Source organism: Mesoplodon bidens (assembly GCF_964165515.1).
Source record: "Mesoplodon bidens genome assembly, chromosome: 15".
NCBI lineage: Eukaryota > Metazoa > Chordata > Mammalia > Artiodactyla > Ziphiidae > Mesoplodon > Mesoplodon bidens.
Window position 1 is genome coordinate 30,514,973 of NC_138171.1, and position 14,550 is coordinate 30,529,522.

General features: G+C 41.3%; 1 protein-coding gene across 2 annotated transcripts in view; it reads left to right on the top strand.

Annotated features, from left to right (window-relative positions):
• Nucleotides 1-12,154, top strand: part of PANK2 (pantothenate kinase 2) — a 28,231-nt gene extending 16,077 nt beyond the window's left edge. The window contains exons 3-7 of one of the 2 annotated variants that reach the window (XM_081255901.1): nt 402-655; nt 1,725-1,901; nt 5,381-5,504; nt 7,854-7,979; nt 11,893-12,154. In XM_081255901.1, coding sequence (XP_081112027.1) covers nt 402-655; nt 1,725-1,901; nt 5,381-5,504; nt 7,854-7,979; nt 11,893-11,943 — 732 coding nt within the window. In that variant the 3' untranslated portion in view covers nt 11,944-12,154. The remainder of the gene's footprint in view (nt 1-401; nt 656-1,724; nt 1,902-5,380; nt 5,505-7,853; nt 7,980-11,892) is intronic. The other variant, XM_081255902.1, reaches the window with a different exon arrangement.
• The last annotated feature ends 2,396 nt before the right edge of the window (nt 12,155-14,550 follow it).

The window sequence follows — 14,550 nt, forward strand, 5'->3', positions numbered from 1 at the left end:
AGGTAGATGTTGGATTCCTTGTGGCTCCTGCCATGTGTTTCCAGGTCCTTGCATCATTTAGACTTCTTAGAGTCTGCTTTCTGATGGAGCTGTGCCCTCAGCTGTGCTTCTGCCTCATGGTCCCCGTAAGCAGACATCTTGTTTTCTGCTTGGGTTTTGGCACATTTCTCCAGCTGCTGCGGTGGTTTGAGTGTATTGGGTCTGTGGGAGCAGAATTCTGTCTTGTCAGTCCATCCCTGTATTTGTTGTCTCCAGATCTGTTTTGTAAAGCAAGCACAAATAGTACACATCCATGAGCACTTTTATGGTTTGTCTTATGTAGAGGGGAATGCCTTATTAAACAGTTTTTATTTCTGCTTGGCTTGTTAAAAAAATCTGAATACATTTTTATTTCATTACAGATAGGTGATCTTCAGCTTTGCAAACTTGATGAACTAGATTGCTTAATAAAAGGAATTTTATACATTGACTCAGTTGGATTCAATGGACGGTCACAGTGCTATTACTTTGAAAACCCTGCTGATTCCGAAAAATGTCAGAAGTTACCATTTGATTTGAGAAATCCATACCCTCTGCTCCTGGTGAACATTGGCTCTGGGGTTAGCATCTTAGCAGTATATTCCAAAGATAATTATAAGCGGGTCACAGGTACCAGGTAGGTCTTTTATATAAAGGTCATTGTTTATTCTTGATATCATAATGGGTTAAAACTGAGTTTTCAGGTACTGCATGTAAGAACATCTTCAAGAACCTGTTAAAATTATGTGAGAGATATGTTTCTCTAGGATTATGCAAGCAAATATTGTTTCTCTTTGGAAATTCTGATTTCATGATCTACTTTTCTTTAATCTCTATTGCTGAAGATTTCACTACCATAGTTTCATAAAATATCTCATCAGCAGACTCACTGAGCCCAAGGTCCCTGCCCTCAGATAGTGTTACAGTGTGCATATACCATAAAGTAACCAAAGCTACTAGGTAGCATTTATAAGGAGAAGGCAAGGCAAGATCCCAGCTTTGAACTAGTTTAGATTTTACATGTATCCACACATACACATGGCCAGGGGATGTCGTGAGATCTAGAAGTTGAGGTACTGAGCAGTAGAAATATGTTTGGGGGAGGGTAGTCTGAAAAGGGAGGATTAGGTGGCAGATGAGAATGAATACCTTTTGGTTTAAGGATCAGCGATCACTTGAGGGAAAACAGGAGCTGGGGATTGGGGTAAACAAGTTTTTGAACAGGTGTCAGTTAAAGAATGAGAGGAGTAATTTTGGGAGAGAAAACACATTCATGGAGGAGTTCTAGTCGGGTAAGGGGGGCTGATGACCCAGGGTGACAAGATGCTTGGATGAGGATGACTCGGGGCTTGCACTTGGAGAGAGAAAGGGAAGAAGTTCCACCATGGCCCTGGTGGGCTGATCTGCACCTGAGGCTCCTAGTATTCAGCAGATGCCCAGACTGCACTGGGGACATGGGTAAAGAGGCAGGCCCTTTGTTTTGCTGCTTTGTTTGCTTGGCTTATGTGAATATGGTATCTTCAAGGTGTCCATTAGACACTTTATTTTTATCTTTTCACAGACTTGTTTCCTACTTAGTGGCATCTGCATGATTGGGATGGGGCAAGAGTGGGTTGATACATGAATATGGTTTTGGATTCATAAATATTACCTTCCTGTTCTTATTTTGAAAAATGTTATAATACTATGTTTGTTTTTAATCACAGTCTTGGCGGAGGAACTTTTTTTGGTCTTTGCTGTCTTCTTACTGGCTGTACCACATTTGAAGAAGCTCTTGAAATGGCATCACGTGGAGATAGCACCAAAGTGGATAAACTAGTACGAGACATTTATGGAGGGGACTATGAGAGGTTTGGACTGCCAGGCTGGGCTGTGGCTTCAAGGTAAGGGAAAGGGACGTGTGTGCTCTAAGAAATACAAGGTAATACAGTAGAATATTATCAGCCATAAAGAAGAACAAAATAATGCCATTTGCAGCAACATGGGTGGATGGACCTAGAGATTCTTATACTGAGTGAAGTAAGTCAGACAGAGGAGGACAAATACCATATGATATCACTTTATATATGGAATCTTAAAAAAGGCTACAAATGAACTTATCTACAAAACCAAAATAGAGTTACAGATGTAGAAAATAAACTTATGGTTACGGGGTGGGGGTAAGGGGTAGAGGAGGAAGAATTGGAAGATTGGGATTGACACATACACACTACTATATATAAGACAGATGACTAATAAGGACCTACTGTATAGCACAGGGAACTCTATTCAATACTCTGTAATGGCCTATATGGGAAAAGAATCTAAAAAAGAGTGGCTATATTTATTTGTACAACAGATTCACTTTGCTGTATACCTGAAACTAACACAGCATTTTAAATTAGTTATACCCCAATTAAAAAAAAATACAGGAATCAAATATTAAGTATTGGGTATATCTTTTACCCTTTAAATAGCTTTACATACTGTGAAGTCACCTGTTTAAAGTGTGCAATTTAGTAGTTTCTAGTATATTTATAGAATTTTTCAGCCATCTTCAAAATACAATTTTGGAACATTTTCATCATTCCAGAAAGAAACCTTGTATCTGTTAGCTGTCACTCTCCATTCCCCCACCCACAGTCCCTAGTAAACACTAGTCTATTTTCTGTCTCTCTATGGCATCATACAATATGTGATTTTTGTGACTGGGTTCTTTCACTCAGCATAATATTTTCAAGGTTCATCCACGTAGTAGCATGAATCAGTACTTTGTTCCTTTTTACTGCAGAATAATATTATTTGTATGGATATACAGTGTTGTATTTATCCATTTATCAGTTGATTATATTTTGTGTTGCTTCAACTCTTTGGTTTATTATGAATAATGGGGCTATAAACATTCATGTACAAGTCTTTGTGTGGACATATGTTTTTAATTCTCTTGGGTATATACCTAGGAGTGGAATTGCTGGGTCATGTGGTAACTCAGTGTTTAATCTTTTGAGGAACTGTCAGACTGTTGTCCAAAGTGGCTGTACCATTTTACAGTTTCACCAGCAGTATATAAGAGTTAAATTCTCTACATCCTTGCCAATACTTGTTATTGTCTGTCTTTTGGGTTTTAATTGCCTTAATAGGTGTAAGGGGATCTCTTATTTTGATTTGCACTTCCCTGATGACTGATGGTGTTGAACATCTTTTAATGTACTTATTGGCTCTTTATTTTCTTTGGAGAAATGTCTGTTCAAGTCTTTGCTCATTTTTTAGTTGGATTCTTTGTCTTTTTATTATTGAATTGTAAGAGTTCTTATATGTTTTGGATACAGGTCCTTTATCAAGTATATAATTTGCAAATATTTTCTCCCAGTCTGTTGGTTGTCTTTTCACTTCTTGATGGTGGCCTTTGCAGCTTAGAAGTTTTAAATTTTGATGAACTCATTCTTATCTGTCTTCTCTTTCATCACTTGTGCTTTTGATGTCATGTATAAGAAATCATTGCCTAACCTAAGATCATGAAGACTGACTTCTGTATTTTTTTCTAAGCATTTTATAGTTTTTTTTTTTTTTTTTTTGTGGTACGCGGGCCTCTCACTGTTGTGGCTTCTCCTGTTGTGGAGCACAGGCTCCGGATGCGCAGGCTCAGCGGCCATGGCTCATGGGCCCAGCCTCTCCGTGGCATGTGGGATCTTCCCGGACAGGGGCACGAACCCATGTCCCCTGCATCGGCAGGCGGACTCTCAACCACGGCACCACCAGGGAAGCCCAGCATTTTATAGTTTTAGCTCTTACATTTAGGTCTATGATCCATTTTGAGTTCATTTTTGTGTGTGGTGTGAGGTAGAGGTTCAGATTCATTCTTTTGCATGTGACTATATAGGATATATAGTTGTCCCAGCACCATTTGTTGGATAGCCTATTATTTCCCCATTGAATTCTCTCGGCCCCTTTGTTGAAAATCACTTGACCATAAATGTATGGGTTTATTTTTGGACCCTCATTTCTATTGCATTGATCTATATTTCTATCCTTATGCCAGTACCACACTGCTTTGATTACTGTAGCTTTGTAGTACTAAGTTTTGAGACTGAGAAAAGTGAGTCCTTCAACTTAATCTTCTTTTTCAAGATTGTTTTGGCTAACCTGGGTCCCTTGACATTCCATGTGAATTTTAGGATCCGCTTGTTGATAATCTGCACCAAAAGGCAACTGGGATTTTGACAGGGATTGTGTTGAGTCTGTTAGGTCACTTTGGAAAGTATTTCCATCCTAACACTATCAGGTCTTCTGACCCAAGAAGATAGAATGTCTTTCCATTTAGATCATTGCTGTCATTTACCAATGTTTTGTAGTTTTCAGTGTACAAGTGTTATTCTCTTGTTAAATATATTCCTAAGCATTTTAGTCTCCTTGATGCTATTATAAATGGAATTGTTTTCTTAATTTCATTTTTGGATTGTTTAGAAATACAGTTGCTTTTTTGTGTATTGGGGCACATGGTTTTTAATAATAGAAAAGGCACTCATATACATGTTTGTTTACTCATTTTAGGTACTTTGTAAATGCTGTAGATTTCATTTTCTATGTTTGTAGCATCTGCTCAATGATAATCACTTCCTTTTCTGATTGGTTGGGTTTGTGATCAGGTCATAGTTATTTATATATCAATTCTGCTGGTCAGGAACTTTGAAATACCTGATCTTCTGGGGAAATCTGAAACTCTTAAATAGTTTACTCAGGGACTCAGCTGTCAGATAAAGCAGTTTACCAGATATGAATGTGACCATTGAGCTGAGTGGAACAGCTGTGCAGTTGGGGGCAAATGGCTAATTGAGGCATCTTCCTGAAACTTAGCCTGGTTGCAGAAGGAGCATGGTGCCTTCAATGGATCTGAATGTGCAAATACGTGGCGTCAAAGCTAGATTTCAGTGGAAACCACAGGGAAAGCCATTTGCTCATTCAGAATGCTTGAGGTGTGGGAATTCCTTGGCAGTCCAGTGGTTAGGAGTCCGAGCTTCCACTGCAGGGGCCATGGGTTTGATCCCTGGCCAGGGAACTAAGATCCCACAAGCCATGCAGCGTGACCAAAAATAAAATAAAATAAAATAAATAAAATAAAAGTTCATTAAAAAATATTTGAGGAAAAAACTAAAAACTAAACTAAAATAAAATTCTGTGTCCTATTATTTAAAAAAAAAAGAATGCTTGAGTTCTTGAAGTTGCATTTCTATTTGAGCAGATGCTCTGTTATTTTGTAATAAAATGTTTGAATATTTGAACAGTGGTGCCCTGAAAGTTACTTTTGTCTTAGTAAAGTAACATTCAGTTCTGTTGAGCTGTGTTGCCTTTGGGTTAGCAATGAGATATTTTTTTTCCATCATAGCTTTGGAAACATGATGAGCAAGGAGAAGCGAGAAGCTGTGAGTAAAGAGGACCTTGCCAGAGCGACTTTGATCACAATCACCAACAACATTGGCTCAATAGCAAGAATGTGTGCCCTTAATGAAGTAAGGGGACATGGATTTTTTTAGTTGCTCTGAGGAAAATATAGAACTTACTATGTGGGCCCCGCCTTGTATACATCTGTTTTCTCTGAACAGTGCCTAAATGTAGTTGTAAGTGGTGGAGTTTGTTTCAATGGCAAAGTTAAAACGTTTCACCTGTAGATTAGTCTTAATAGATTTTTTTTTCCTTACTCAAGATAAACACTGCTACTATCTGTAAGTAGAGGAAAAAGTAGAGGAAGGTAGGGAAGGTAGCCAGTATTGCAGATGATGGGGACTGTTGGGTGGTGGTGATGGATGGCGATGCTGAATCTAGACGCCACGCCCACTGTTGAGCTCTAGAGTCCCTGGGAATGAATCCAGAGGAAGGCACTGAAGCTGGGAGAAGACTGAGTGGGCCGAGGAATGCCCACCCTGCTCCCCCTCCACTGCAGCAGAGCTGTCTTTGTGCTTTCAGCTTCTTTACAGTGCTGCCTTGTAGCATTCAGGTCAAGCAGCATTGTACAGGGCTATGAAAGAACTAAGAATGGCCTTCCCTTGGGGATCCAGTTGGTGCAGCTTTATAGCTTATCCCTATTTATACACTTTTGTTTAAAATTATTATTTAAAATAGATAATATAAGCATGTGATTTAAAAAGGAAACCTCAAAAGGTACAAAAGGATTGTCTCATTTTTAGTTAAAAATACTGTATCAGTATGAAGAAATTAAAAATTCTTTATTTGAATATTTTAACACTTCTGTTTTCTTTGTTGCATGTTCCTTTAAGTCCTGTGCTCACGTATTTTAAGATATTTTAGTTGGTGTACATGCCATTCTATGTTTTTTACTTAAGTATTATAAATTGCTTGGTTGTATATTTGATTTCTTTTTATGTCATAAGTCATTCACATAGAACTGGGCATTTGGTTGCTTGCCGATGATAGCTCTGCAGTAAAGCATTTTTAAGCGTGAAGCTGTTCCTTGGATGGATTTATTCTTGATAAGAGACTTATTCAGGAGTGAGATTTCTCATCTAAAGAATATCATACTTATGAATTGTGATAGGTATTGCCAAGATGCTTTGCACAAGGGCTGCACCAATTTAGATTGTTTTTAGCAATGAATGAATGGATTGGTTTTACCACAACTTGACTAAATTGGGGTTAGAGTTTCAGTTAGTTGTTTGTTTTGCTGACTTTTTTTTATGGTGCCAATTTAAAATACAGTTTTATTTAAGACATTGCATTTTCCACTTAAAATACAGTGCTTATAAAGTGCAATGTTATTTCCTTTCCCTGTGTACATATTCACTGTTCAAGTATCAAGAATGCCCAGTTGTTTACTATAGCAGCTCAGCTTTAAAACTGCCTTGGAATTTGCTACACATTTGGGTCCTTCAGTGTTTTTTGTGAAACAGTGCTAAATCTATATTGGGTTGGCTTAATCAACCTCTTCAGTGGTGGGTCTGGAGGAGGCACCACCAGATGGAGGAGCTCGGCCCGCAGGCATTCCTCCTGGTATGTATGCCTCCTGCGCTCTCTGGTACAGCTTGGTAATGATGGAGTTGCAGATTTTTTTCCAGCTCCTTCTGCTGATGTTCGAATTCTTCCTTCTCCACAGGATGTAAGATCTTGTGTCACTCAGACATCCAAGGAAGGAAGCTGCCAACATCTAGAGTTCTTTGCTAACTTTTAATGGATCTAAAATTTTACTTTTTTTGCTCACTTAGTGAGATTGAATTTTTTTGTCTGTGATATTTTTTGTATAATTTGCCTATTTGTGTTACTTTTCTTCTTTGAATTGGGTCTTAATATTTTTTACTTATCTGTATAAAACTTATTTATTTTTAAAATTTATTTTAAATTTATTTTTTATTTTTTGTTTTTATTACGGTACGCGGGCCTCTCACTATTGCGGCCTCTCCCGTTGCGGAGCACAGGCTCCGGATGCGCAGGTTCAGCGTCCATGGCTCACGGGCCTAGCCTCTCTGCGGCATGTGGGATCCTCCCGGACCGGGGCACGAACCCGTGTCCCCTGCATCGGCAGGTGGACTCTCAACCACTGCGCCACCAGGGAAGCCCTAAAACTTTTTATTTAATTGTAGTTATTGTTTGTCATATTTAATTTAAATGCTTTTCCTAATCTGTATTCTCCTGTGACATTTTCTGGCATACTTTGAAGTAGGTTTAGAGTTGTCTGGGGATCAAATTTAAGCAGCCCTGGATCAACTGGATTACATGTAAATACTTTTTTTTGATCAGCAGTCAACTTGCTACTAAAAACTATGTACATGGTACTCTCTTTGGGGTAGCTTTTATGAGAGAACAGAAATTAAGATGAAAACTAATTGCCTTTTTTTTGATGTGCTCAGAACATTAACCAGGTGGTATTTGTTGGAAATTTCTTGAGAATTAATACGATCGCCATGCGGCTTTTGGCATATGCTTTGGATTATTGGTCCAAGGGACAGTTGAAAGCACTTTTTTCGGAACACGAGGTAAGCAGACTTACTTCCTGTGACACGTTACCTTCATAAAGGGCATGCAGTTCATGCTGCGCTGGAATTTGAAGCAGTACTTACTTGTTTCTGTACTTGTATAATATGGGTTAACTTTGGTCATGTTCAAAAGCTGTTTCTTACCTGATTTAATGTAAGGTGGATATTTGGTTAATTTAATTTTGAGCTTCAGCAGTTTTAAAGAAGAAAATCTTGATGAACAGCCAGCTATATTACGATGCCATATTCTTTTCTGAACCATCCTTTATATTTTCCCCATTGCAGTTTGCACTTACTTTGTAAATGCACTTACTCTGAGTTCTTTTTTCATTTTTTTTTTTTTCTTTTTTTTTTTTTTTTGCGGTATGCGGGCCTCTCACTGTTGTGGCCTCTCCCGTTGCGGAGCACAGGCTCCGGATGCGCAGGCCCAGCGGCCATGGCTCACGGGCCCAGCCGCTCTGCGGCATATGGGATCCTCCCAGACCGGGGCACGAACCCGTATCCCCTGCATCGGCAGGCGGACTCTCAACCACTGCGCCACCAGGGAGGCCCCTCTTTTTTCATTTTTTTGATGTCAGTTTTTATGTATTGATATAGTTCATGTGCCAGTTTGCCAGTTATTTAAGATGTATGTTCTAAAAACAACTAGATCAGTAAAAAGCATTCCAGGATTAGAGCCACACTATCATAAGAACTTAACACATAGACAGGCTATGTGGAAAAGAATAACTGAATTGCTCAACCTGATAATCCTATTTTGGAAAGTGCCTTTCTGTTTTTCAGTATGAGGAACAGAACCAGAGCTATGGAAGGGACTTTCTCTTTCCTCCCCTTGGTTGTGGGGCAGTTGGACTCTTTAAAGTGTTTAAGTGGATTGTAGATAGTGTTATCATGAACATTTTTCAGAACTGTATTTGCATATTTACTTTAGCAGTGTTTCTATGAATTGACAGAAATCAAAGTAGGATTTGAAGTAATATGAAGAGGTTGTTTTTTCTTTTAAGGTTGCTTTAAGTTTTACGTTTTAAGTTGCTTAAGTTCATAGTTAAAACCCAAAGTGTGTAATTCCCCATATCAAAAAGCTTTAAGTTATCTAACTTTCTTTTTACCTCTATCTTATTATATTAGTAAATCGGTACTGAATTATCAGTTTCTTATACCTTTTATATGCATCTTGCTTTTTGTGATCTTTGACCTGTTTTATTTTGCTTAATATTAGAATAAGAATAAATCCTGTTTAATGTTGTATCTTAGTATAACTTGCCTCCTGCTGAGTTTCTACCTCTTTTGAACCTTTTTCAAGGCAGAATGTGGAGATTTCTTAGGTTAACTTTTTTTTTTTAACTTACGTCTTCATATCATAATAATTACGACATGAACCCTTTATGAAGTTTTGTTTTTCCCATTTTGACTTCCTCTCTGGTTAGCCTGTTGGCTCTGTTTGTCTCTGTGTTTTCCATTTACATTCATGCCTCTGGCTCTAATGTCGATCTCTGTACTTCTGGAACTCTGATTATTTTAGGTTCTCTGAGTCATGAAATGTTCTTCTGTCTGCACACTGAAGTCAGTGTGTCTACTGTTGTGAAAGCTTTGTATAGATTATTCTCAAGCCTTTCTCTTTCATTGTTTACTGTTCTCATCTTACACTTCTTGGCTCGTAGCAACCTCTGTCTTTTACTAGATAGTAGATTTTGGGTCCTCAGTGGAACTCACTATAATGGTTAACTTTATCCCTTCTTTTGTTGTAAAATAAAACACAGATACAGAAAACCACTTTATATGTAGAGCTAACTGTTACAAAGTGAACACCCTTGGGACTTCCCTGGCGGTCCAGCTGTTAAAGCTCTGTGCTTCCACTGCAGGGGGCGCAGGTTCCATCCCTGGTCAGGGAACTAAGTTCCTGCGTGCTGTGGCCAAAAAATTAAAATAAATAAATAAATAAATAAATAAATAAAGTGAACACCCTTGAATTCTATCCTCTGGCTGTAATTGTGGGTTTCTGAGTGTGGCTGAGTCTTGCTCAGTTGTGTCCCTTCTACAGTTTCTGACTTTCTCTCATAATACATTCATGTGGCTGCTTATTTATTTATTTTTTATTATTTTTAATATTTACTTATTTATTTGGCTGTGTCAGGTCTTAGTTGTGGCAAACGGGATCTTCGTTGTGGTATCTTTCTTTTCGACTTGCGGGCTGTTTGTTGCAGTGTGCAGGCTTTTCTAGTTGAGGTGTGCAGGCGAGTTCATGGGCTCTGTAGTTGCGGCGCACGGGCTTAGTTGCCCTGCGGCATGTGGGATCTTAGTTCCCTGACCAGAGATTGAACCCGTGTCCCCTGTATCGGAAGGCAGATGCTTAACCACTGGACCACTGGGGAGGTCCCCGTGGCTGCTTATTTTTAAAGCCAAAAAAGAGTGAAAGGGCAGGCCTCTCTGTTGTGTGGCCGCATGTTCTTTGGAGAAGCTTTTCTTGGAAAATAGACTAAACCTTAGTTATTTATATTTCAGAGACTTCTCATATGTTCTTTTTAAAAAAAATTTATTTATTCATTTATTTATTTATGGCTGTGTTGGGTCTTCATTACAGTGCGCGGGCTTCTTATTTTGGTGGCTTCTCTTGTTGTGGAGCACGGGCTCTAGAGTGCAGGCTCAGTAGTTGTGGCGCACGGTCTTAGTTGCTCCGCGGCACGTGGGATCTTCCAGACCAGGGCTCGAACCCGTGTCTCCTGCATTAGCAGGTGGATTCTTAACCACTGTGCCACCAGGGAATTCCCTCATGTGTTCTTCTAATCCATAGCAGGTCTTCCAGGATCTTCCCATATTCCTTTCTCAGTCACTTCTCTCTTTCTTACAGTACTTTACTGTCTGATTGCATCCTTTGGAGACCTTGATGGATTCTGTATCATTGTACGATTATTCTCTGATTCCTGCTGATTTCTGCCAGCATGGGTTTTGCCTCATTTTCTTTTATATTTAATCCTTGTTTAGGTTTCGTGTTTGGGTTGTCATGTCTTGGTTGTATTTGGCCTTGATTGCTTACTTCAGGAGATGGTCCTGTAATGTCTTCCTTCAGCTGCTGCTGCTCTGTCTCACGCCTCTGCCTTCCCCTCAGTTGCTTCTGTTCTTCAGATGTTGCTCCTCTGTCCTCGCCCTTCTCTACACGTTGCCTGAAGGTTCTGTTGTCCACTCCTCTGCTGCTCACCTCTGCCAGTACTGCTCTGACTGCTGCCCCGCTCCAAATCCAGACATCCAGTGACTTTCTGGGTGTGGCTGCTTGGCTGCCTGGGGCACCTCAGCTTTGCACATCCTGTATGGAACCCCCTTCCTTGCTCTCCACATCTCTTGCTCCTGTGTCCTTGTTCTCTCAGGGGTGGTGTGACTGGATGTGTGGGAGGGACATCAACATCTCTGCCACCCTCGTCCCCTTCTTCAGGCGAGTCTTGAACGCATCCCACCCCCTTCTTTCCACCCTCAGCCCAGCTAGCCCTCGCCCTCTGTGACCTGTCCCCGCTTCTCCTTCATAGCACTTCATGTCTCATATTCCCTTCATTCCAGAGTTGTCTGGAAATGCTGCAGGCCCCTGTTGCTTCTCACCACCTCATTCCGCAGGAGACGGCCCAGGTACCGTCCTTTACCAGGGGTAACTGGGCTGCTCTGGGCCTCATAACTTGTGGAGCCCCAATTGTGGGCTCTGGTCTGATGTGCCAGAGTGTCCTTACCCCCTGCCTGGGAGCTCTGCAGAGCTTCTCTGCTCCCAGGCTGGCCTTGGGCTCAGCAAAATGGGAGTCAGGAAATAGGTGTCAGGAATTAAGGCTGTGTTGGCTTTAATGCTAGTAATCATATTTATGGTAATATAAACAAGTCAAAGGAGAATTGCTCTTATTTTTTTTTCTTTCTTTTTCTTTTTTTTTTTTTTCAGGGTTATTTTGGAGCTGTTGGAGCACTTCTTGAGCTATTGAAGATCCCCTGATTGTTACCTGGGGAGGGGTTCCTGGAACCTTCCACAATGGGATTTGTGGACTTGTTTTTTTAAGAGACTTACTCAGTTTATGATTGTGTACTACCTGCATCAAAGCGAGAAAGGACAAATGTATTTTTCTAAGTCATCAAGATATCTTAATAACCAGTAAGGAAAGTTATATATTAAAAAAAAAGTGGACCATGTCGGTGAGAATTCTCTGTATTTAAGTTGCTCTTCAGTATAGCTTTGTTCAACTTGCTGTGTATTTTTGAAATTCAGCATCACTTTGTGGAGCCACTTCAGGGGAGGGGAGGAGAGCTGTTCTGTGTTCAGCGGGCTGTGGTTTTGTGTCCTGTTGAACTAGCTAAATGTAAGGCAAGCTATTGATACTATGTATTATAATCCAATCACAATTTTATCAGTGTGGCCTTGGAGATCATCTTCTGTGCATTAACTCTGGTGTGCATTTAGCTTGTGTGAATGTATTGAAAAACATGTTTCAAGGTTCTACAGACTTATTGGGCAAGTTAATTCTGTGCCTGTAACTTTAACAGTTAAGCAACTTTTGGAAGGGCAGTTCCAGCTTGTTTACACTGTAGATCCTGGGAAGGTCTGTTTGGAGGGAAAGGACTTCTCCCCTGGGCAAATTTCCTTGGGTAGTGGAGGGATAATTGATGTGATGGAAGTGAGTAAGCTAGTAGAAAAAGCACATCTGGAAGACTAAAAGCAGACAAAGAGGGCTGCCAGTATCGACAGCTTTTCAAGGAGTGGTGGGGGGAATCTGGTTATTTCAGGCTGGTAGAGAGGGAGGAATTGAGGTGACCATTGATCAGCTCATGGAGAGCAGGGCGGGGCTCTCCCACCTTCTGCTCCCTGCCTTGTGCTTGCTGGAAACTGCCTGGGAGGCTGGCTCAGTTGGATCTAGTGGAGGGGCTGCGCGTGGGAGGCTCAAAAGGCTGCTTGAGGAGAGACAGGTTTCTAGATGGAGTCTTGGTAGAGGTTGGCTTCTTCCTCTGGACCGAGGAATGGAGCCAGCGTGAGCCCGTTTGCTGCCCATGGAGACCCAGGTTGACCTCTGAGGCCTTGTGGGGTCCCGCCTGCTCTCCCCGCGGTTACTGTGCTCACGAGGCTGTGCCATTGCTTTTTTTTTTTTTTTTTTTTAAATTTTTTAATTAGTTTCTGCTTTATAACAAAGTGAGTGCCATTGCTTTTTGTGGGTCGTGTCATGCAGCCCTTGTCATCTCCACAACTTAACAGAGGAGGAAACCTGCCCAAAGTCACACAGCTAGAATCTGGCAGAGCCCCCTTTCCTTTTGTGCCTCGAAGTCGCCTTCCACCTCCATGGATTCACCACTTCCTGCTCTTGAGAAACTGCCTCTGTGACTTCTCTTTGTTCTTTGTGCTCAGCCCATCCTTTTTACTCCAGTGAATCTCAGTTGCTAAATCTAATGGACATTTCATGTTATCATCTTCCTCAGTTCTAACACTGCAGACCCCTCCTGCTTTTCCTTCTATCTCCTAGGCCACTTTATCTCTGCCACTTTATTCTCCACTGAAGATAATTAGATATTGCTAGCCCTCAGGCTCAATCCTTGATCTCCTTAAGCGGTCATCAGCACTCACCTTGACTCTGATTTCTAAGGTAGCATGTCTGGCCCAGCCCTTGCCTCTGAGCTCCAGTCCCAAGGCATTGACTGCCTTCTCTTCACTCTTCCCCCTTCCCCTTTCCCCCTTCCCTTCTCTTCTGTATCTCCAAGGCCATCTTTACACAGAAATATCTCCATCTCTCCCCTGAAGCTCCGCCAGCATCCTCTCCCAGTTTCCTGCCACTTCACTACCTCCAGTTTGTGAGATGCATGTAAACTCAGTCTTTCGTCACCACAGCTACCACCCTGGTCTAAGCCACTGCCCTGTCTCATCTCAGCAGTTATCCCTTCCAGTCAGCCCTCCAAATACTAGCCTGAGGGTCCCATCCCACACTCCCCTGTTAGAGGCAGTGGGGGTGGTAGTGGCTCTGGTCATGGTCCAGGTATGAAAGGAAGGTGGTCAAACCAAGATGGGAACAGTGGATGGTCAGGTAGAGATGCTTTAGAGGGTTGAGTTTAGAGATGTAGAGATTGGAAGTGGGGGAAGGAGGTTCTGTGAGGGCACCTAGGCTTGCGGGGGAGACTTGGTTTTGGGCTGCCTGATTTTTTATGCCAAATAGGTAGCTGGATATTTAGGTCAGAGACCTGAAAATGATGTGCGTGTAGGTGGGTAAAATGTAGGTGGGAATTTAGTAAATCCCAAGGTAGAGTGAGAATAACAAGAGATGTGCAGAGAAGGAAGAGGCTGCAAAGAACACTGAAGAGTGGTCAAAGGGGACTAGTGCAGGGGACCTGTTGCTCAGGAGACTTGAGGGGAGAGGAGCTCTCCAGGCACCTGCATTAAGAGGAGGTTTCAGAGGTGGCACAGATTTGGTTGCAGGGCCATGGATGGCCTTGAGGGGGACCAGTTTCCCTGAAGCTATGGGGCCAAAGCTGAGCTGCAGAGTCCTAGTGAGGGTTGGTGAGTAGAAACTAGCTGCCACAGGATGGCTTTGGACCAGGAGATGTTTTTTTCTTCTCCCAACAGAAT